At 34.9% G+C, this 22,751-nt stretch overlaps 3 protein-coding genes across 3 annotated transcripts; all 3 read right to left on the reverse strand.

Moving 5' to 3' along the window:
- Positions 1-638: 638 nt before the first annotated feature.
- Positions 639-5,666, reverse strand: vps26c (VPS26 endosomal protein sorting factor C). Its single transcript, XM_054626263.1, has 8 exons — positions 5,456-5,666; positions 4,164-4,307; positions 3,328-3,477; positions 3,112-3,192; positions 2,852-2,926; positions 1,885-2,035; positions 1,653-1,805; positions 639-872 (listed from the first exon to the last, which is right to left on the reverse strand). The coding sequence occupies exons 1-8, from the start codon at positions 5,510-5,512 to the stop codon at positions 790-792; spliced, it is 894 nt and encodes a 297-aa protein (XP_054482238.1). The 5' UTR covers positions 5,513-5,666; the 3' UTR covers positions 639-789.
- Positions 5,667-7,509: 1,843 nt separating this feature from the next.
- kcnj15 (potassium inwardly rectifying channel subfamily J member 15) lies at positions 7,510-10,378 on the reverse strand. The gene is made up of 2 exons (XM_054626439.1): positions 10,160-10,378; positions 7,510-8,709 (listed from the first exon to the last, which is right to left on the reverse strand). The coding sequence occupies exon 2, from the start codon at positions 8,639-8,641 to the stop codon at positions 7,619-7,621; it is 1,023 nt and encodes a 340-aa protein (XP_054482414.1). The 5' UTR covers positions 8,642-8,709; positions 10,160-10,378; the 3' UTR covers positions 7,510-7,618.
- Positions 10,379-12,102: 1,724 nt separating this feature from the next.
- smg8 (SMG8 nonsense mediated mRNA decay factor) lies at positions 12,103-21,273 on the reverse strand. The gene is made up of 7 exons (XM_054625676.1): positions 21,164-21,273; positions 19,777-19,889; positions 18,081-18,690; positions 16,305-17,208; positions 15,917-16,062; positions 14,296-15,192; positions 12,103-13,470 (listed from the first exon to the last, which is right to left on the reverse strand). Exons 3-7 carry the CDS (start codon positions 18,687-18,689, stop codon positions 13,258-13,260), a joined length of 2,769 nt encoding a protein of 922 aa, XP_054481651.1. The 5' UTR covers position 18,690; positions 19,777-19,889; positions 21,164-21,273; the 3' UTR covers positions 12,103-13,257.
- Between the last annotated feature and the right edge of the window lie 1,478 nt (positions 21,274-22,751).

Consider the following 22,751-nt stretch of genomic DNA (forward strand, 5'->3'; position numbering starts at 1 on the left):
TGTCCTTTGACAGCAAATACTTATTTTACCAAATACTTATTTTACCGAGGAATTTACCAATTAATTCATTAAAAATCCTACAATGTGATTTCCTGGATTCTTTCCCCCATTCTGTCTCTCATAGTTGAAGTGTACCTATGATGAAAATTACATTTCATCAAATTCTTTTTAAGTGGGAGAACTTGCACAATTGGTGGCTGACTAAATACTTTTTTGCCCCACTGTATATAGTATGTCGAAAAAAAGAGTCGTAGTATATTGTGTAAAAAAAAGACATAGTATAGTATATTGAAAAAAGTCATAGTATAGTTTGTCAAAATAAGTCATAGTATAGTTTGTAGGAAAAAAAAGTCAGTATAGTATGTCATAGTCACTGTATTATGTCATCAAAGCGTAATATGATAGTATGTCATTAAATATCACAAAGTAATAGTATAGTTACCTCAGATGATCACAAGGTCCGAAATTATTAAAATCTATAAAGATTTAAATTGGTTATAATCACAGAGAGGCTTGTAAGTGGACATTGAGCTGTAGTTTTTAAATCAAACTGCCTCCATAGTATAACTATTAAGCACAAGGACTCGAGATAATGACAGTGTTCACTATGGTCTGCAAATAACAGAAACTTTTTTTAAATGTGACATTTATTATAACAAAAGGAATAATCTCTTACAATTTTGGTCGTATCTATTAATTACAGAAAATTGGATTTGTTTAAAGTCAGACAATAAGCATTAATACAGGAAGGCAAAGGTGCAGTGTGTTGTAGAGAGGATCGCTGTGACTTCAGACTCTGCAGAGCTTCAGGGGGAAGTTCTCTGTGATCAGGTGATCATCATGAAGCGAGATGACGACGTTGACTTCAAACTCTAGAACAGGACAGAAAAGGAACATGTCAGATTCAGATTTATAGTACAGTATGTAAAAAATAGCTTATAAAAGTTTAAAAAAACAAAATGTTATGGGATAGTATGTTAAAAAAAAAAGAAATCATTAAAAGTCACAAGAAATGTTTAAAAAGGCCTTTTTTTTTTATATATATTCACAGAGAATATAGTATAGTATGTAAAAAAAAAAAGTTCATTAAAAAGTATTAAAGCATTTTTTATCGTATAGTATGATACAAAAAACAAACAGAAAAAGTCTCAAGAAATATTTATAGAAATGTCCTTTTCAGATTACGCCACAAAAAAATGTCAGAATAGTTTGTCACAAAAAAATGTCATATTATTGTATGTTACTAAAGAAATTACAAAAAGTTAAAATGTCACAGTACAGTATGTCACCAAGACATAAAAAAAAAAATTGCATATAATAATATAATGTATGTCACAAGGTGCTCAAAGTGTAGAATGTCACAAACAAGTAAAACAAACTTTTTAATGAACTATCACAATTTTAAACTTAGGATCGGTTGCATTGTCTGACATATACATGATGTGTTCAAGGACTTTTAGGAAAGATGAAAATCCTACGATTATGCCAGTTTTTACAGCTTCTGGTTACGATAAACGGTATAGATTTGGCGATTCTTTAAAAACAAACAAACATGCTTTTCCATCTTGCTGGTGGGTTTTGGGGTTGAGAGGTTTAACCAGTAGAACCAGTGGATTAGAGACTAAAAGCAGACTGGGGTTGTCGTCACTGACCGACTTTGAAGTTGGTGGTCTCCAGTGTGGGGCAGGTGAACAGCCGGGGGAAAACCATGTAGATGGGAATCGGGAGGCCGTGGCAGACGTCGCCTTCGGCTATCTGGATGTTCTGGATCTCCGTGGCGTCTCTGGCGTAACCTTCAGCACAACCTGAAAAAAACCCCAGACATTTAGCAAAAAAAACAAAAACAGAAAAAGCCGATAACGTCACAGCGCGATGTGAACTCACCGCAGGTTTCTACTCGAACGAGCTGCAGTTCGATGCTCTTTATTGGGACCTCTGAGTTCTCCAGCACCACCTCTCCGGTCAGCGGCTGACTGATCACACAGTTGGTGGCGTCTAAATGACCTTTGACCAGAAACTTTGGCAGTAAACTCCTCTGAAGGCAGAAAGAAAGATCATCATCTCAGAGTGCAGATTTAAAAAAGAAATATGTCACCCAAAAAACATATACATTATATATATAGTACTAACCTCCCTGAGCTTTTTAATGGTGCCAGAAAAAGTTTGAATAGAGTGCCCAAAAAAAGAAACCACATCAGTGCAAACAGACTTCGACGGACTCCGAAAGACAAACTGTTTTATATAACGTCTGAAAAACCGAGTGTCCATTTCCCCAGGATGGAATTTTGGTTCTAAACCAAAAATTCCATGTTAAGCAATAGTTTTGCAGGAATAGTTTTGTTTGGATTCCCCTGAGGACACGAACAGATACTTTGATAATACTGCAAAGGAATTTTCAGAAACGCTGTTCTAACTAGTTTGTATTGATAGTCTTTCATTTATCGAACACTCCGCTCTCCTCAACATCATTCTATAGGACAGGTCTTGACATTAAGCTTTTTTTTTTATCTTTGGGTAAGTATCTTAGATGTTTACTAGCTCGATAGCCAAAAATAATATTTTAAAAGGTTACATTCCAACAAATCCTGAAAACGTTGTAATTTACCCTGTTAATGATTTAACAGGTTTGCTGTTCACAGTTTAGTATTAGGAGGGAACGGCGAGTATAAAGCATTATAGAGCATAAAGATGTATTTTCCACTTGCCCAAACACAGTGTTTACTTGCCCTGAGCAATGTTAATGTTGGGTCCGTATATAGGAAACTTTCTCTGGAACCATAAAGACCTTAGGGAGGTTTTCAATTTATATTAAAACAAAATGAGAGAAATAAAATAAAGTCACTTTTCTCACCTCGCGGGTGTTCTGCAGAGTCGCTGGAGTGATGGTGAAGTTCACCGGAGTGGGAACAACTTTAGCTTTCTGAGGCTGAAAATCAAAACGGAGCAACAAATTGGGAGGAGGCGTTAATCAATAGTGATTGACAGGAAGACACATATGAGACAAGACAAAAAAAAAGGTAGAAATAGAAAAATACAAATAGTCTCGCAGCTTTAAACTTTCTTGTTAAATGTATTATATTAGTTTATCTAAATGAAATGTGTCTCTCTCACCTGACAGTGGACGATGAATTCACAGTTCCTGCTCAGGTCTTTGGCCAGCAGGGAGCGCTTCATGTCACAGCGGAGGGTGTACTGAGGAGGAGACACAGGAAACGGAATTACAAATATACCACAACTACTTTAATCTTTACATTTGTGAATAAAGTTTTTATCTTTTTTACATGGCATTGATTTCTTGGCATTTTTGAAACAATATGGTTCGCTCACCTGGATGTTGACGAAGACGCCGTGGTACGTCTCGTACAGAACTTTGTTTCCTTTGGTGTTCAGAGGAAACTCAAACGGGATCTCCGTTTTCCCTCCGGGGATTTTTCCCGCCTTGGCGACTTCGATGTTACTGCTGATCAGCTGGATGGGCTGAAAACACACGAGCAAGGAAGGTACGATTCATTATACGGTACTACATCTTAGAGGGAAATATTGTACTTTCTGTCGATTAAACTATCCAACAGGATATAAAAGGAGGTAAAATGCAACATAAACATTAATGCAGCAGGGATATTAATCCAGAAACACAAGCTGTACTAATTAAACACCTGGGGAACATTTTACTGCACAGACTTTAAGTGCATTTTGCCAAGTTTTCAAATCCTTATTTAAGTAAAAGTACTAACTGTGAAATACTTTACTACGAGTAAAAGTCCGGCATTGAAAAAATGTAACATTAAAGTCCAATTCACAGATGTCATATACTGTGATGTTTAGTTCTTTGTTGTATGTTTATGTGCTTTAAAAAAAAAAAAGGGAAGCCATGTACAATTAAAATATTTGAAACAAAATAAATGAATAAATCAAAGCTGTACATGTATAAACTGTAAGGTAGTTTAATTTATATCAAAACATACTCTTTAATCTCTTTGTACATTTTGTATGTAAAAATCTTCATATTAAAGAAGCTAATATCTGAGATTTCGTGCTTTGCTTTATGTTGAATTATCTCATTTCTCTTTGAGGCTCAGTGAGGTTTTGATCTCAACCATCAGTCATCAATCAAAGAAGGCATCACTTTAAAATGCAGACCCTCCTGACTGACGGCACTTCACCTTGACGGAGTTGTAGAAAGCCTCGAAGACGCCGACGCTCTTGGAGCTCAGCTGCAGGTTCACCAGACCCTCCATGTTCAGAGTGATGCCGTGGTGCTGCAGCGCCTCCTTGCACACCAGCAGGATGACGCCGGCCACCACCTCCTGAACACAAAGAAAACTATGGTCAATACTATTCTAATAAATAATAATAAAATATGATGCAGTATTTGACTACATGAAAACTTATTGCATTCAGACAAACACCACAGCAGCACCAGCATCTGTACCGGTGTTACACTGAATTCTGTGACCTCAAGAGGAATCTCAGCTTTATTTCTACTAAATAATTGAACAAAAACATATCTCACAATTGCATCAAAAGGCAGCCAAATCTGAATAAAAGGGGACAAACTCCTGCTACATATTAACAACATTTTTGTCTGACTTTCACTCTGTAAAAGATTAGAGGAAAAAAAAAAAACACAAAAGGCCAAAGACGCAGATATTAACATCTCTCATCCACATATTGTAAACAAACAATCTTGATACAGATCCCTCAGATTCTTTAATGTTGTTATAGTTATCTGTCTGGCTCTAATTAGTAAAAATATTGCAGTTTTATTACAGTAAAAGTAGAAAAAAGTAGCAGGTATAGAAGAAGCAGTAGTTGCAATAGCACAATAGCTTTTAGTAGTAGTTGTAGTAGCAACAAAAGCAGTACTAGCATTGGTAAATTATAATAATATATTATAATTTATTAGTTAATTAAAATTTTGTAGTAATAATATCAATCTATATTTTATAATAATATATTATAATTTATTAGTTAATTAAAATGTTGTAGTAATAATAAATCTATTTTATAATAATAATATATTATTTTTATTAGGTAATTAAAATTTTGTAGTAATAATATAATATCTATATTTTATAATAATAATATATTATAATTTATATAATTTATTAGTAAATTAATATTTTTATAATAATAATATATTATAATTTATTAGTAATAATATAAATCTACAAAGCAGCTCAAATAAATGTCAAATAAATGTAGTAGAGTAAAAGGTAGTCTACAATATTTACCTCTAAATTGTAGTATAAAGTATAAAATAACATACTCAAATAAAGTACAAGTCCCTCAAATTTGTATTTGTGTAAATATATACATTTAAATTCGACCCTTCAGTGTTTTCATCTTCAAAGCCTGACGGGGGACAGATTTGGCTGCAACACCTCGCTGATCAGCTGACGCCTACTTCCGGGCTAACTGTGCAGCTAAGCTAACCGCGCAGAGCGCCACTCACCCCTTCATGGTACACTTTGTTCGCTCTCTTCAGTCTGATATCCAACGTGACGCTCATCTCGGACCCTCAGACATCAGGCAGACATTTAGGAGAAGATAAAAACGACCAAATAACGTGTTTATCTCTAAAGTATCTTAAATATCTTCAACTCAGACGCGCTGTTTCCGCTCTGCAGCAATGACAACACAACTTCCGGGACAAGTTCTTCAGAATAAAAGCGGCATTTCAGCCGAAAAGGCTTCCTTGGCGTAAATCCTTCAAAGTAAAAGCGCCAAACAAGTTCCAGTACTAATACAACATTGTAGAAAAACTCATATATAAATATATATATATATATATAATACACACACACATACATACACACACACACACACACATTGTATGAAAAACTATATATATATATACATTATATATATATACACATACATTTATACATATACATACATATATATACATACATACATATGTTACTATATTTACAATCATTTTTATTATTATTTTTTTTATTATTATCATCCTTATTAATGTGCTCATTACTTTAATATTGTAAAGAGCTATTTTTTACTACTCCATACACTTCTAGCTCATATCACATAATATTAATAATAATACATCACATGTTTTTATTAATTATATTGTGTTTTATCTATTTTAATCTGCACTGTAACAAAAGTAATCAAATAAAAGTATTGAAGTAAAAAGTATAATATTTCCCTTTAAAATGTTGTTGTGGTAGAAGTGTAAAGTAGCATGAAAATGGAAATACTCAAATGAAGTACAAGTTCCTCAAATTTGTACTAAACTGTAAATGTATTTGTTTATCTATAGAAGATGCTCTCACATCAGGACTACGACCGTTACATGTGTTTTCTAGCTGAGCAGGTTTTTAAGTAAAGTCGCCTCTCTGTCTGTTGACAGTAAAAGATCAGTTGTGTTTTGGATTGAAAGATTGTTTTTACCAGATACAGTCGAGAGACACACACACACACACACACACACACACACACACACACACACACACACACACACACACACACACAATGTGTTGCCACAACAAAGGCTGAAGAAAACGAGACGTTGAACCTGTTCTGTCCCTGAAGTGGCTCCATACTTTCATCTCTGAATCTATTCTCTCTTATTTTCTCATTCTGGGTCACTGGTGACTTGAGCTCATTCCCAGCATGAACTGGGCAGCGGTGGAAGAAGTATATTGGACCAAAGCTGACGTGGACGGAAGTCTTGGAAACAATATACTTTTTCTATTTGTGCCAATGTTCCCCATCTATAGATTTGAACTTTTATATCAGAATAATATAAGTATGTCAAATTGTTACATTTTCTGTTTTTGCAACAAAAAAAGAAGCATTTAATTGAACTTTTACTTCATAAAGAAATCTTTATTTACAAGACAAAACCTCTTCTGTACCTCCCAGTGTATTATTCTACCACCATCACATATCTGTCCATCCACAAGCAAAGCTTATATTTGTTCCCAACCAATCACATCATGTACAGCCTGATTATTTGCCCCCATAATGCCTTTTTCACATCTAAAAAGTCTTGTATGTACTTTGATTTATTTCTCACATTTCTTATCAATTGTTTTGTATTTTCTACATTTATACTAGTCCACTTTACCAACGGCTATTTAAACTTATTTATAGCTACTTTATATATTTGTTTTAATGTACTCTTTATTTGTTAACCATATTTTATTGTACATTTTCATATTTCTATTCTTAAATTGTGTCTTATATTTTTGCACTATATTTATTGTTTACTGTTATGTATGTGTAACGTACTTGGCAATAAACAGCTTCTAATTCTGATTCAAATTTTTGTTTTGTTTATTATAATTATAATAATAATAATTGTAATAATAATAATAATAATACTTATTATTATAATTATAATGATAATGGTAATAATAATTATATTTATTATTGTTATAATAATAATAATAGTAATAATAATAGTAATAATAATAATACTTATTATTACTATTATTATTAATAATAATATTATTTTAAAGATAGGATTGTAAATGTGTGAGGTGAAAGTGAGATTCTACTTTTCATGTAATTGTGTAAAAATCCAATATAATTGTCACAACTGACTAACTAACATATATCTCCGTTTCTTTAAACCGTAGCCATGACAACGCTACTCTTTCTTGAAATCCTCCTCCAGTTTGAGTTTCTCCGTGTTGCCGCTGAGGAGCGTCGCGTCGTTGCTCACTTGAACCTTGTCGAAGAAGTTGAAGTCGGCCACATAGCGCCCTCCGGTGGTGCTGAAGAGAACAGGCTTGAATTCGTAGCCCCAGAGGATCTCCTGGGGGACGTAGGAGGTGCGACTCTGACACGTGGCCGCCGTCGACTCCATCGTGGCGTTCAAGGTCACGAGCATCTCGAAGTCCCGCGTACGCAGAGTCTCGGCGTTGAGCCCGGCCAGAGGACTGTGCTCGTCCAGCGTGTGGTAGAAGGTCAGCGGGAGGATGAGGAACGGGCACTCGCTGCTGGAGTCCATGAAGAAGTCCACGGAGCTCTGGTGGATCTGCGTCTTCTCGCCTTCCTCCGTCACGTTGGAGTGGAGCAGCTTCCCTGTCAGCTGACACTGGATCAGCAGGCTCTTCCTCATGTTGGCCACCCGCACCATCAGGCACAGCTTACCCCGCCGCCGGCACACCACCGCCGACTGGCTGAACTTGATGGTCTCCGATCGCTTCTTGGGCCGAGCCAGCTTGGCCAGGAAGGCGCCGGTGACGAAGATCTCCGCCAGGCCCGTGATGACCAGCTGAGCCACCAGGGTGAAGATGGCCAGCGGGCACTCCTCGGAGATGTAGCGGAAGCCGTAGCCGATGGTGGTCTGCGACTCCAGGGAGAACAGGAAGGCCCCCGTCAGGGTCTCCACGTTGACCACGCAGGCCGTGTGGTTGGCGTTCAGGCCGGGCTCGAAGTCCCCGTTGCCCATGCCGATGAAGTAAAAAATGACCCCGAAGATGAACCAGGTCATGACGAAGGTGGAGGCGAACAGAGTGAGTTTGTAGCGCCACTTCATGTCGACCACGGTGGTCCAGATGTCGTGGAGGTAGAGCTTCACCATGCCCTCCACGTTGTCGATGCGAACGTTGTTGTGGCCGTCCTTCGACACGATCCGCCGCTGGACCTCCGACTTCGTGGTCGCCATTGTTGCTAAGAGACGATTAAATGTGATGGTGACCTTCGAGGAGTCAGTGTGGCATCGCCAACGGAGAACTGAGAGAAAACAACAACAAAAAAATAACAGATTCATTCATATCTAGTGGTGGAATGTAACAAAGTACATGTACTAAATGAATGAGTATTAAGATGCTTTTTTACTTCTAATCAACTATTTCAGAGTCAAATATTGTTCATTTTACTCCACTAGATGTATTTGATAACTAGTTTCTTTACAAATTAAGATATTTCCACACAAAACTGAAGTTTATACAATTCAAATTTTCCATCAGCTTCCCATCTATATAAATTCACAAAAGACACTCCAACATTTCATCCTTTTGTTTTAGATGTGGCCTAGAAGAGGGAACATTTTTACACCCCATCTAAACTAAAGCGGTTTTGGCACGGGGTTTAGACGACGCCCTATCCAGTATTCACGTTGTCAACTTTCTATTGGACCCAGAGATTTGTTTATTTGGTAACTTTACTAAATCCAACCTTAGAAAATAACCACGAGATAAACCTAAGAGAAATCTTGCAGGACATTGCTAAAAAATGCATTTCGTTAGAATATATAATAGTATTTTGTATACTTTTGTATTCTATACTCACATATTTTTACTGAATAAACATTTTCAATTCAGGACTTTTACTTGTAACAAGTATTTTAACAGTGTGGCATTAGTACTTTAGCCTCAAGTACTAGTACTAAATAAGTAATAAGTATACTTGAAACATTTCTGAATTTGGTCTCATGCCAAATTTTAAATCTAAAATCTAGTTTTTGCCATCTGTCAGTATATTACAGATGAGCTTAAGTTGCAGAAATTCTTACAGAATTGAAATACTCCTATAAAAACTGTATTCAAAGACAGTACTGTATATTAGCTAAAACTCATGTCCTTTTATCAAGATTTCTCCTCTGAAGAGGACTGAAGTACGGGGTGGCTGTGGCGTAGTGGAGAGCGAGGTAGTTCTCCAATCAGAGGGTCGGTGGTTCGATACCCAGCTTCAGCAGTCGATGTGTCCTTGGGCAAGACACTTAACCCCAAGTTGCTCCTGAAGGCTTGCCATCGGTGTGGACTGGATGTTGCATGAATGTTAGTTAGAGTCTGATGGTGGCACCTTGCATGGTAGCCTGTCATCAGTGTGTGAATGGGTGAATGATATGTAATATACTACTGACTGTAAGTCGCTTTGGATAAAAGCGTCTGCTAAATGACTGTAATGTAATGTAAAGTACAGCAGATGATTCAACACAAAAAACACCAAATAATACTCTATAAAAATGAAAAAATGACACATTAAATGAATTAAATATTCCACGAAATGAAATGTACAGCTAAACATTCAGTGTGTAAATATAAATACTGCTGTTACAGATCGCCGTTATGTCTCACGGTCACAATGACAACAAGTTAACTCTCTAGTAAACCATTGAATGAGAACATTTTTGCAGTAACTCTGAATAATCATTGATTATAAATCCATGTGTTGTACTCACGTCAGTCTCAGGTGTTTTTGTCTTCACTTGTCTCAGGTGTGTCGGTCAAACACAAAGATCTGTAAGACGAAGCTGCAGAGAAACATCTAGTTCAGTGTCTTCTTTGCTTCTATTGTCCTCAGATTGTGAGCGCTGAACTTTGGCACAAACGCGTTCAGGAGAAGAAAGGAATAGAAAAAGCTGTAAACTCTGATCTGCATGTTGGTTGGCTCTTCTTCCTCCGCCTCCCTCCTTCTCACCTGTCCACAGGTGGGAGAAGCAGCCGTGAACACAACAGGAATTTGTTTTGATCCTTTTATGGTTGTTGTCGCTTTACACAAACACACCCAGATTTACTGCCTCCAGGAAGTTCTCTGAAGGACACTGTGACTTCTTGGGACATTTTTGGTCTCAGTGTTAATAGAAATAAGTAAACTAATAAATAAATAAAACGGTCTGACACTGAATGAAAATTATACAAAAATGTATAAAATAAAGCTGATATTTGCAGCAATGGTTTGTGAGTTGTAATGTTTTTGTGTGATAGAAACTAATAAAGATAAAATGAAAAAAAGTTGATGTGGTCGTAACATTTATGATTGATTAGTTTAAATAAGTAAGATCTGGGTAAAGATGAAGAGTCACTTGTAGCTCAATCACTAAAAAGGAGTTGAAGTGAAGCCCTCAAAGGAACTGGTATCAGTTGAAGTGTAAAAACTGAAAGCAGATGTCACTTGAAGTTAATCCATCTCTTTAAAAACAAATTGTTTTTTATTTTAAATTGATCTTTAGATGTGTAACCGCTGAAAGCAGTTTGCCATGTAGCGTAAGCGTTTACATTTTATCTGACACTAACCTCTACCAGGAATTAACTATCAATTTTTTCAATGCATTTCTTCAAAGCGGATTGGGGCCAAAGTAGGTAAAAAATAATTGTTTGGGGTAATATTCTGTCGTTATTTACAGAAAAAAAATCAAATTTCAAGGAGTTTATAATTTTTTTAATAAAAGAAACCTCTAAGATTAAAGTCACAAATTTACAAGAACCAAAACTCTGATCATTTCGTAGATTTCAAAAAAGCATAAAAAAAAAAAAAATGACATAAAAAATCAGAAAACTTAGTCAACTAAAATGAAAATGATTAGTTTTCTTAGAATTATTTTTGTTTACGAGACGTTTTCAGTGATTCCACGAGTATGAATGGACGTGTACGGTGAAAACACACTGAATGAAGCGGTGAACCAGTTTCAACTATAACAAAGTAAAGTAAACATTGAAAGTTTCTTCAAATCTTTACTGCTGGTTGTTTAACTTTACGACCTTGAATCAGTCGTCTTAGCTTTGTTATTAACCTCATTCTTATTACCCACATTCCTGTGTGTGTGTGTGTGTGTTACTCAGGTGTGAGATCACTTATTGATTTCCTTGTTCCTTTCACTTTATCTACATTTAAGTACCAGTAAGAAAGTACATGACTCATACAACAAAATGACCCTGTAAATCACAGGCTGTATCATAAACCTACTTTTGCTGTCTGAAATTGAGGTTAAATATCAAACATATTTAATTATAAAATGTTTATTTTTGTCAATGTGTTATGTCTTCTGATTTATAAAGATCATGAATAAAGATTACAGCAACCCACCACTTACATGTGTAAATATTTAAGGAGTAAATCAAAAGTTTCATGTAAAGTCAAATTATGACTTTTCAGCATTTGTGTTAAAAAAGGCAGCCAGTTGTCGTCTGAAGTTCTGGAGGAAGGTTTTAAAAGTCACACTTAAGTTTATGTTTTCTGCCTTAAAATTAGTTAGACAGATTTAAATTAAATCCTAAATTTGACAAGAAAGCGTTGCTGTGGGAGCTCTGTGTAGTTGTAGTTACCCAACAGTCTAATTTTCAACTTATTGTAAACACAACATGTATTTAGGAATAAAACAATCAAATAAAAGGTGATCTCTTTAATAGTTTAATGTAGGTCAACAATTTAAAAGTGCTGTTTTTCTTCACATATTGATGATGAGGATTTTTAACCAAGATGAAGGAGTCCGACCTCCTCTAGTGGACAAAATGAATAATGCACCATAAAAGCCTGAACCTTTCTCTTTCAGGTTTATGTTTGATGATATCAAACAATAACATTTGACAAAGAATGACAAACAAGTATTTGTTTTTATTTACAGTAAAACATGAATATGTTTTCTCTCCAGTCCCCAGAGTGTCGGGTACGTCTGTCTAAGTAGTAATGAGCGTAATATAGTAGTACTAGTATACATGTGTTGTTGTGATACTGTAGTACACATGATGCAGAATACTGAAGTCCCCTAAAATCACATTTATGAGCAGCGCACAAACATATTATTAATGGTCTATAACGCACTATAAGAATGTGTATATGTATATGTATATAATCTACAATATTTGTCTGTAGTAATACCTTCTCCTCTGAATATATGTTAAACTAAATTGTCACTCATTATTTGTTTATATACACCAGTCTACATTTGCTCACAGGAGAAGTTATAGCTGTTGACAAAAACATTATTTTGTGTTTATATCCGCATACAACTACATTACAGTTATAGATCATTTATTAAATGTTTACGTATTGCTAATAAATTATATTTAGGGGGATTTAAAGAAAGGAGTTGTGGCTTCTTTAGTTCAGACTGTTCATAAACCGGTTAAATTTATAAACGCATTTTTTCCTGTCTGTTTCAGCCACAAGTCCAGCAAAAAACACCAAATTAGAGCTTTTCCACATGTGTAAACCTAAAAAACCCTGGCTTGGTGGAGCCTTTAAAAAACAAGACGTAAGAGCTGTTAATGTGCATTTCACACGAAAATAAACAAATAAACAAATGTAATTATTCTCTGAGCAAAAAAATGTTTCAACTTTAAAGTTTGGAATGGCACCACAGAATGTGTTCTTCCTCCGGGAGCATGAAAGGGAATTTGTTTGACTTGTGCAGGACTCAAAATACACAACACATTTAAAGGAAACCAGACCAGATATTTGGTCTGACGCGGTCCGATGAGGTCCGGGGATTCAAACCAAAACATTCTCAGCTCGTATCAGCTGTTAAATAAATAAGAAGTCCTTCATACTGTGAAAAGCTCACTGTGGCGGTGGGTTGGCGGTCGTGGCCTTCAGGATGGCTCTCAGCACCTTGTGGTTGTTGAGGGGCTGGTTCTCTTTGGGGGGGTAACAGGGGCCGCGATCCGTAGAGTAGGAGTAAGGGAACCGCAGAACCCAAAGAGCATCAGGTGCCAACACTATATCCGTCTTCTCTGGGTGGAAAAGAGGGCAGGGAGGAGGACCGGGCTGCACCTGAAAAAACACAGCAATACTTTCACTCATACAACTTAATGTTAAATACATATTTAGCTATTTGATTCGACGATTCTCAGCCAAGTTCTAATGATTTTCTATGTTCTTATCTATGTTCTTGATAGTGTAGATAATGAAATCCTCGTGACGTGCAAGTCACACTGAATCTATAAATATGTGTTTCATATCTGTGCGTTCAGATTTGACTCCCAAGAGGACGTTTCTTAAAGTGGCCCTATTATGCTTTTCCACTTTTTCCCTCTTCTTTAGTGTGTTATATATATTTTTGTACATGTAAAAGGTCCGTAGAGTGTAAAACCTGAAGTCCACGTCTAAAAGGAGTTACCCTCCCCCTCAGAAGCTCCTGAGCTGCATGAAACGGCTCCATTGAATTCTCTCCTTCACTTCCGTAACTTTATGAGGTCATAATGTAACTTTATGAGGTCATAATGTAACTTTATGAAGCTCCGGAGGAAGAGTTTTTTGAAATGTGAAATGTTGACCAATCACAACAGAGTGGGCTAGCTGACCAATCAGAGCAGACTTTGCTTTCTGGAGGGAGGAGCTACAACGGAACATTTCAGAGAGAGGGTGAGAAGAGGTGCTGCAGGACAGCCAGGATGAGAAAAACAAGGAGGATTATGGGCATTAACACATGAAAACATGTTGTAACTGTAACTTAAGATAAAAATATGCACCCGGAAAATAGCATAATAGGGCCTGTTTAAGTAACTTTAGTGTCTCCATGTTATCTAGCACAATACTTTCAACTGTAGTAGTTTAGTTAACATCATAGTTAACGTCATAGGAGTGCAGTGGAGTCACCTGTGGGTTGAGAGTGACCTCCAGAGGAGCGTCGGGCACCACAATGAATAGTCGAGTCAGCTGGGCGAAGTGTGACTTCAGTCCTCGGCCCTGTGAAGGGGACGGGATGTACAGCGGCATGTCGGTGTTCAGCACCCTGGTGGCCGGGTCTTTGGCGCCGCCCGGCCCGAGCACCTTCACGATCTTATCCGGCCCGCAGCTGATGAAGCGCCTCCCTCTGACGTCCTCGTACTCGAAGCCCACGAAGATCCGAGCCACGTCGTCCCTCCTGCGGCTCCTCCCCAGACCTCCGGTGCTCCCTCGCTTCCCCACCAGGGTCTTGTTGGGCGCCGGCCACGAGGAGGTGCCTCCGTCCAAAGAGGGCTCCGTCAGCCCCGCGTCCTCCTCCGAGCGGGACCGGATCACCAAGTCCCACGGCAGCAGGAAGGAGGAGCCCGGTAGGAAGCCGGGCTGCTCCAGACCGGCGTGGCAGTTGTAGGACTTAGCCGGACCCAGTTTGACCAGAGACCAGCTGGAGAACTTGGGGAGCAGACCTTTGGGGCATCCGGAGTGCATCATCCCGGGGAGGTACTCCACCGTGGAGGGCTGCCGGTCCACAAGGCTCGGTCTCTTCTGCTGGACTTGTTGAGTTTCGGTCCCGTCTCCGTCCCCGTAGGGCCCCAGGCTGTCGGTGGACTGACCCAGACTCAGAGCCAGGCTGAGGCTGGTGTCGGCGGGCGTGTGGCTCTGAGCGGTGCTCGGCTCCTTCAGCCGCTCCGCCTCCCCGGATGCCGAGGCCGAGGTCTCGCTCGGGGGCCGCGGGGCCTGGTTGCAGGCCGGCGCCGGGTCGGGGGTGCTCGGCTGGAACACGGGGAACTCGATCCGCTCCAGCTTCCCGCAACATTTCTCCTCCAGCATCTGATGAGGGAGAACATCATGAGAACATCATGAGAACATCAGAACATCATGAGAACATCAGAACATCATGAGAACATCAGAGCAACGTTTACGGTTCTACTGCTGAATAAATGTGATTCTCTATTTCATTTATTATTGGACAAAAGTATATTATATTTAATTAAGTTAATTTAGCAATGCCACAGCGTACTAATACTAAAAAATAAAAAAGTACAAGTATGATATACAAAATATACAAAATACAAAAATGTAGTATTAAATTATAATATATATATATCTTATTAAAGTTGTTATTGTGATACACTCATGTGAACTGTCATTTTGCTATTGTTGTCGTTTACCGTGTTTGCTTTTTTGTTCCCCGTGTTGACTAAATGTGATTCTCTATTTCATCCATTATGGAGGAGATAAAATATATATTTAATTAAGTTAATTTAGAAATGCCACAGCATAGAAATACAAAAAAAAGTCCTGCAATAAGTACAAGAATCATTATAAAATGTAACATTAAAAGTATTAATAATAATCTATATTTTATTATTGTTATCTAAATATTATTGTTGGTATTGTGATGCCCTTGTGTCATTTTATTTTACAGTTTATATTTACATTTAATTAAGTAAATGTAGCAATGCAACAGCATAGGAATATTAAATTAAAGTCCAGCTTTAAGAAAACATTTTAAGTATCTTTAGTGAACAGTGATTTCTGTGTGAATCCTGACCTGGTAGAAGTCATAATTGGCGGCCTGGACGTCAAACGGATCCTCGCGGGGCGCCTGTTTCCTGCCACAGTTACAGGAGCTGGTGGAGCGCCCCCTGCTGTTGTGGTTCAGGATGGGCGGGTTGCGATCCATGTCGGTTTTCTCTCCTGCAGAAAAATCAGATTTCATGCTTCTGTGTTATTGTTTTTTTTTTAAATCCCTGACTCGCTTTGAATCCAAATAAATGTTTATCCAAACAGAAGCACTCATGAAAATAAACATATTCAGGTTATTTTTCTTATGTTTGTATTAGATAACCCTTCATATTATTTAAGAAAGCTATTATGAATCACATTTTTGGCCTCGATGCGGTCCAGAAGAGGAGCTCAGAGCAGCAGAAGGAGCTCACCTGGCTGAGGCAGAAGGTGGAACTTGTGAACACAGTGCTGGTCCGTCAGGCTCCGCTCCTCACACAGCTGGTGTCCGTTGCTCCAGAACTTGTAGCAGTCCTCGTGGAGCTGCAGAGCGTAGCGCTGGAACGCCACGCCGCGAGCGTGCTGGCTGTAGACCCGCAGAGCCTGGGCCAGCTGGTTCTTGTGCACCGTGGTGGTGTAGTTGTGGGGGAGGTTGGACTGGTAGGCGCTGTGGGCCAGCGGCAGAGCTTTCTGACACCTGTTCTCTGAGAACTTTGTGTCGGCGTCGAGGAAACCCTCCAGCACCTTCAGCTGGCCTTGCACCTTGGAGGCCAGCTCCGCGATTTCTTCTTCTGCGTTTCCAATCAGGACCTGGTGGAGCCGCGAGGCCACCTGGACCCATTTGGAGTAGGTCGGCAGCTCAAAGTGCGACGGCTGCGGGTTTCGTCCGACGCTGTCGTCGAAGCCCTTCTTGGTCAGAACCAGCTCGACGTGCTGCCAGAGGAACTCCTTCAGGCTGCAGTCCACCAGCTGACCGCCCATCAGCACGCTGGTCGGGTCTCCGCCGCAGCTGGGCAGCCGAGCTGAACGCCGCATCTGCTGGTAGCGCCTCGGCCCCGACACCACGGGGGCGGTGTCCTGTTCACACATGGTGCAGTTGGAGCGCAGCTGGTCGATTAAGGAGCCCACGGGGTCCTCGTCCGCTGACGGGATCACGTACACGAACGCCTGGTTGGCGGGAACGGTGAAGAGGCAGTTGCTGCTCTGGTTGGTCAGGACTCGGCTTTTACGGAAGATTCGGTAAATCTGGTCCTCCAGAGCGTGCTGCAGACGTCTCCGGGGTGAGTGCTTCTTGGGCTTGTCGGGGTTTCCTCCAGACTCTGAGCCGTTTGCAGAGACCTTTGGGACAACAAAAAAAAGAAGTGTTTGTTAAATTCATATGAAATATAATGTATATAAGAAATATAATATGAATAATATAATAATAATAATGATAGTATAATAATGATAATAATAATAATGAATAATAATATTACAGTAGCATGATGTTTGATGCATTTGTGATGTTTCTACACTGTGATTTTTTTATAGCATTGCATTTTTTTAATAATGATAAAATAATAATAATAATATAATAATGATAATAATAATAATAATAATAATATAATAATAATATAATAATAATAATATAATAATAATATAATAATAATAATAATAATAATATAATTTTATGCATCACTTTTAATTGTTTTGAGTGTTTCTAATAAGGGAAACATCTCATAAAATTGCAGCATAGCAGTAAACAGTGCATGATGTTTGATGCATTTGTGATGAATTTTATATCACTTTTAATCATAATAATAATAATAAAATAATGCATCACTTTTAATAATAATGTTAATAATATAATAATAATAATAATAATATAATAAAATAATAATGAATAATAATAATAAATAATAATAATAATAACGAATAATAATAATGATAATAATAATAATAAATATAATAATAATAATAATAATAATAATAATAATAATAATAATAATAATAATAATATAATAATAATAATATAATAACAATAATAATAATAATAAAATAATAATAATAATAATTTTTTTTATGCATCACTTTTACTTGTTTTGAGTGTTTCTACACTGTGGTGTAAGGGAAACATCAGTCCTTCTTGCAGCACTAGCAGCCTGATGTTTGATGCATTTGTGCATCATGCTTCTGTTGTTCCTCCCCCCTCCTCCTCCTCCTCTAATCACCTTCAGGGATCCGTTCATCTGGAACACAAACAGCAGCCGCGGAGGACACGGCCGACAGTTCAGCTTCCACTCCTTGGACACCGGGCAGTCCTTGATGGCTGCCCGGATCAGAGGCAGCACCTTCTGCCTCAGCGCGTCCAGAGCCCGGAAGAGCCGGTCGTGTGTCACGTCGAACGTCTGATTGGGGTGCACCAGCAGCAACACGTGGCTGACGGAGAACAGGTAGAGCAGGTGGAGGCAGTGCTGCCGCTCCAGGCCGGCCCACACGGCGTGCGCGTCCGCGTGGGCCGTGCCCGCGCTCAGGGACTCGCAGGCGCGTAGCATGTGTCGGCTGTCGCAGGCGGAGGACAGCAGCAGGTAGAGAACCCGGTTCTCCTGCTGGTAGAACGCCTGCAGGCTGCCGTCCTCCGGGCCACCGTACAGCGGGAAGACGTGCTGGTCCGCCAGGCTGTTGACGACGGACTCCTTCTGCGGGCCGGGCTGCGCGCTGCTCTTACCGAACACGCCCACCACGCACAGCCCGTCGTCCCGGTACAAGGCGTCCTCCTGGAGCTCCGACCGGAGCAGCGCCGACACGCTCACCGGGAGAGACATGCTGGCCTCCTTCATGCTGGAGGAGGAAACACGGGTCTGTTCACTAAAGCGTCCGAGGGGAAACACCATTTGTTTTTCTGTTCCCTTGTTGTTGTTGTTGTTGTTGTTGTAAGACGTGAATAATAATGATGATAATAATGATGATAATAATAATAATATAATAATAATAAATAATAAAATAAAGAAAATAATGATAATAATATAATAAAAATAATAATAATAATAATAAAATAATATAATATAACATAATAATAATAATATAATAATAATAATAATATATAATAATAATAATATAACATAATAAATAATATATGATAATAATAATAATAATAATGATGATAATAATATAATGATAATAATATAATAATAATAATATTATAATAATATAATAATAATAATAATATAATAATGATAATAATATAACAATAATGTTATATAATAATATAATGTTATAATAAAATAATAATTATAATAATAATGATAATAATAATATAATATATAATAATAATAATGTTATATAATAATATTATAATAAAATAATAATAATGTTATATAATAATATTATAATAAAATAATAATAATGTTATATAATAATATTATAATAAATAATAATGTTATATAATAATATAATAATAATGTTATATAATACTAATAATAATATAATAATAATATATAATATTATAATATAATAATAATGTTATATAATAATATATATAATAATAATAATGTTATATAATAATATTATAATAACATAATAATAATGTTATATAATAATATAATAATAATAATAATGTTATATAATAATATTATAATATAATAATAATAATGTTATATAATATATAATAATATAATAAAGGCCCAGGCGACACTTCTGGGGGTTGGCCGTGAGGCCGGCGGTTCGCGGCGCCCCCATAATAATGTTATATAATAATATTATAATAACATAATAATAATGTTATATAATAATATTATAATAATAATAATAATGTTATATAATAATATTATAATAAAATAATAATAATGTTATATAATAATATTATAATAATAATAATAATAATGTTATATAATAATATATCGGGACTCGCAGGCGCGCTGCTCTTACCGAACACGCCCACCACGCACAGCCCGTCGTCCCGGTACAAGGCGTCCTCCTGGAGGTCCGACCGGAGCAGCGCCGACACGCTCACCGGGAGAGACATGCTGGCCTCCTTCATGCTGGAGGAGGAAAACGGGTCTGTTCACTAAAGCGTCCGAGGGGAAACACCATTTGTTTTTCTGTTCCCTTGTTGTTGTAAGACGTGAATAATAATGATGATATATAATAATATAATTATAATAATAATAATAATAAATAAAATAATGATAATAATATAATAATAAAATAAAATAATAATAATATAATAATATAATAATATAATATAATATAATAATATAATATAATAATATAACATAATAATAATATAATAATATAATATATAATAATAATATAATATAACATAATAATAATGATGATAATAATAATATAATAATAATAATAATAATAATAATAATGATAATAATAATAATATAATATAACATAATAATGATATAATAATATAATATAATAAAATAATATAACATAATAATGATATAATAATGATAATAATATAATAATAATAATGTTATATAATAATATTATATAATGTTATAATAAAATAATAATAATAATGTTATATAATGATAATAATAATAATGTTATATTATAATAATAATAATAATAATATAATAATATTATAATAAAATAATAATAATGTATAATAATAATAATAATAATGTTATATAATAATAATAATAATGTTATATAATATAATAATATAATAATAATAATATAATAATAATAATGTATATAATAATAATAATAATAATATATAATGTTATAATAATAATAATAATAATATAATAATAATAATAATGTTATATAATAATATTATAATAATATAATAATAATGTTAATAATAATATTATAATAAAATAATAATAATGTTATAATAATAATAATATAATAATAATAATATAATAATAAATATATATAATATAATAATAATATATAATAATATATAATAAAATAATAATGTTATATATAATAATAATATATAATAATATATAATAATAATAATAATAATATATAATATATATAATAATAATAATATAATAATAATAAATAATAATAATATATAATAATATATAATATATAATAATGTTATATATAATATAATAACATAATAATAATGTTATATAATAATATTATATATATAATAATATAATAATAATATAATATATATAATATAATAATGTTAATATAATATATATAATAATAATAATATATAATAATAATAATGTTATATAATAATATTATAATAACATAATAATAATTATATAATAATATTATAATAACATAATAATAATGTTATATAATAATATATCGGGACTCGCAGGCGCGCTGCTCTTACCGAACACGCCCACCACGCACAGCCCGTCGTCCCGGTACAAGGCGTCCTCCTGGAGGTCCGACCGGAGCAGCGCCGACACGCTCACCGGGAGAGACATGCTGGCCTCCTTCATGCTGGAGGAGGAGGAGGAAGAGGAGGAGGGGAAGGAAAACAACGACGGACGGGGTTCCGGTTCTGTTGACTAAACTGTCCGAGGGGAAACACGTAAGACGTGAATAATAATAATGATGATATAATAATAATACAATATATAATAATAATATAATATATAACATTATAATATAATATATAATAATAATATAACATAATAATAATATAATATAATAATAATATAATAATAATAATAATATAACATAATAATAATATAATAATAAATAATATATATAATATAATAATATAAATAATATAATAATAATATAATAATATAATAATAATAATGATAATAATAATATAATAATAATGATGATACTAATAATGATAATAATATAATAATGATAATAATAATAATATTGATAATAATATAATAATGGTAATGATGATAATAATAATATAATAATAATGGTAATAATACAAATGATAATAATAATAATGGTAATAATAATAAGATAATAATAATGGTAATGATAATAATAATATAATAATAATAATTATGGTAATAATAAAAATGATAATAATAATAATAATTATGATAATGATAATAATACTATAATAATGTTATATAATGTTATAATAATTATGTTATATAATAATAATAATGTTATATAATAATATTATAATAATAATAATAATGTTATATAATAATAATGATGATAATAATGATGATGATAATAATGATAATGATAATCTGATAATAATAGTAATAATTAAATAATAATAATATAATAATAATAATAATGATTATAATAATTATAATATAATAATAATTATAATTATTATAATTATAATGATTCAATTTATTTGTAAAGCGCTTCAAAGTGTACTCAAAGGCACTTTACATGGTTAAGACAGAAAAGAAGAAATAACATTGACATAACAAAAATAAACAAAACAACAAGAAAAAAAAGACATACACAACTAGCATCACAGTAATGTTATTATATTTAATTAAGTAAATGTAGCAATACTAAATAAGTACAACAATAAGTAAACGTTTTTGAGTATCATTAGAAAAATGTAGATTTAAAAGTATTAATAATGATATATATTGTATTATGTTATTCAATTATTGTTGTTATTGTGATTCACTCACGCGTACTGTCATTTTGCGGTTGTTGTTGTTGTTGTTTACTGTATTTGTTTTACTGTTCCCCTGTTGACCAAATGTGTTTATATTTATATTTAGTTAAGTTGATGTAGCAATGCCACGGCTTACGAGTAATTAATAAGTCCAGCATTAGGTAAAAGCATTTAAGTATCATTAAAAAATCCTCCATTCCGGACTATTACCTCCATTTTATTGTCATTGTTGTTGTGATGTATGTTCATATGTATACTTTTGTATCTATATTTATTTTTGTACATAGTAGTTTAAAGTTTATGCATACCTTTGTTCTACTTTGTAGTCATTGTTTTTGGTTTATTTGACTAC

The sequence above is a fragment of the Anoplopoma fimbria genome, chromosome 24, assembly GCF_027596085.1.
Source record: "Anoplopoma fimbria isolate UVic2021 breed Golden Eagle Sablefish chromosome 24, Afim_UVic_2022, whole genome shotgun sequence".
NCBI lineage: Eukaryota > Metazoa > Chordata > Actinopteri > Perciformes > Anoplopomatidae > Anoplopoma > Anoplopoma fimbria.

What these genes read in the sequence shown, in the direction of transcription:
- vps26c (XM_054626263.1), bottom strand. Translation starts at nt 5,512, where the DNA reads ATGAGCGTCACGTTGGATATCAGACTGAAGAGAGCGAACAAAGTGTAC. An exon ending in ACAAAGTGTACCATGAAGGG is followed by an intron (nt 4,308 to 5,455) that starts GTGAGTGGCGCT and finishes CTTTGTGTTCAG; the next exon opens with GAGGTGGTGGCCGGCGTCAT. An exon ending in GACCACCAACTTCAAAGTCG is followed by an intron (nt 873 to 1,652) that starts GTCAGTGACGAC and finishes GTCCTGTTCTAG; the next exon opens with AGTTTGAAGTCAACGTCGTC.
- smg8 (XM_054625676.1), bottom strand. Translation starts at nt 18,689, where the DNA reads ATGAAGGAGGCCAGCATGTCTCTCCCGGTGAGCGTGTCGGCGCTGCTC. An exon ending in AGATGAACGGATCCCTGAAG is followed by an intron (nt 17,209 to 18,080) that starts GTGATTAGAGGA and finishes GTTGTCCCAAAG; the next exon opens with GTCTCTGCAAACGGCTCAGA. An exon ending in CCAATTATGACTTCTACCAG is followed by an intron (nt 15,193 to 15,916) that starts GTCAGGATTCAC and finishes CTCCCTCATCAG; the next exon opens with ATGCTGGAGGAGAAATGTTG.
- kcnj15 (XM_054626439.1), bottom strand. Translation starts at nt 8,641, where the DNA reads ATGGCGACCACGAAGTCGGAGGTCCAGCGGCGGATCGTGTCGAAGGAC.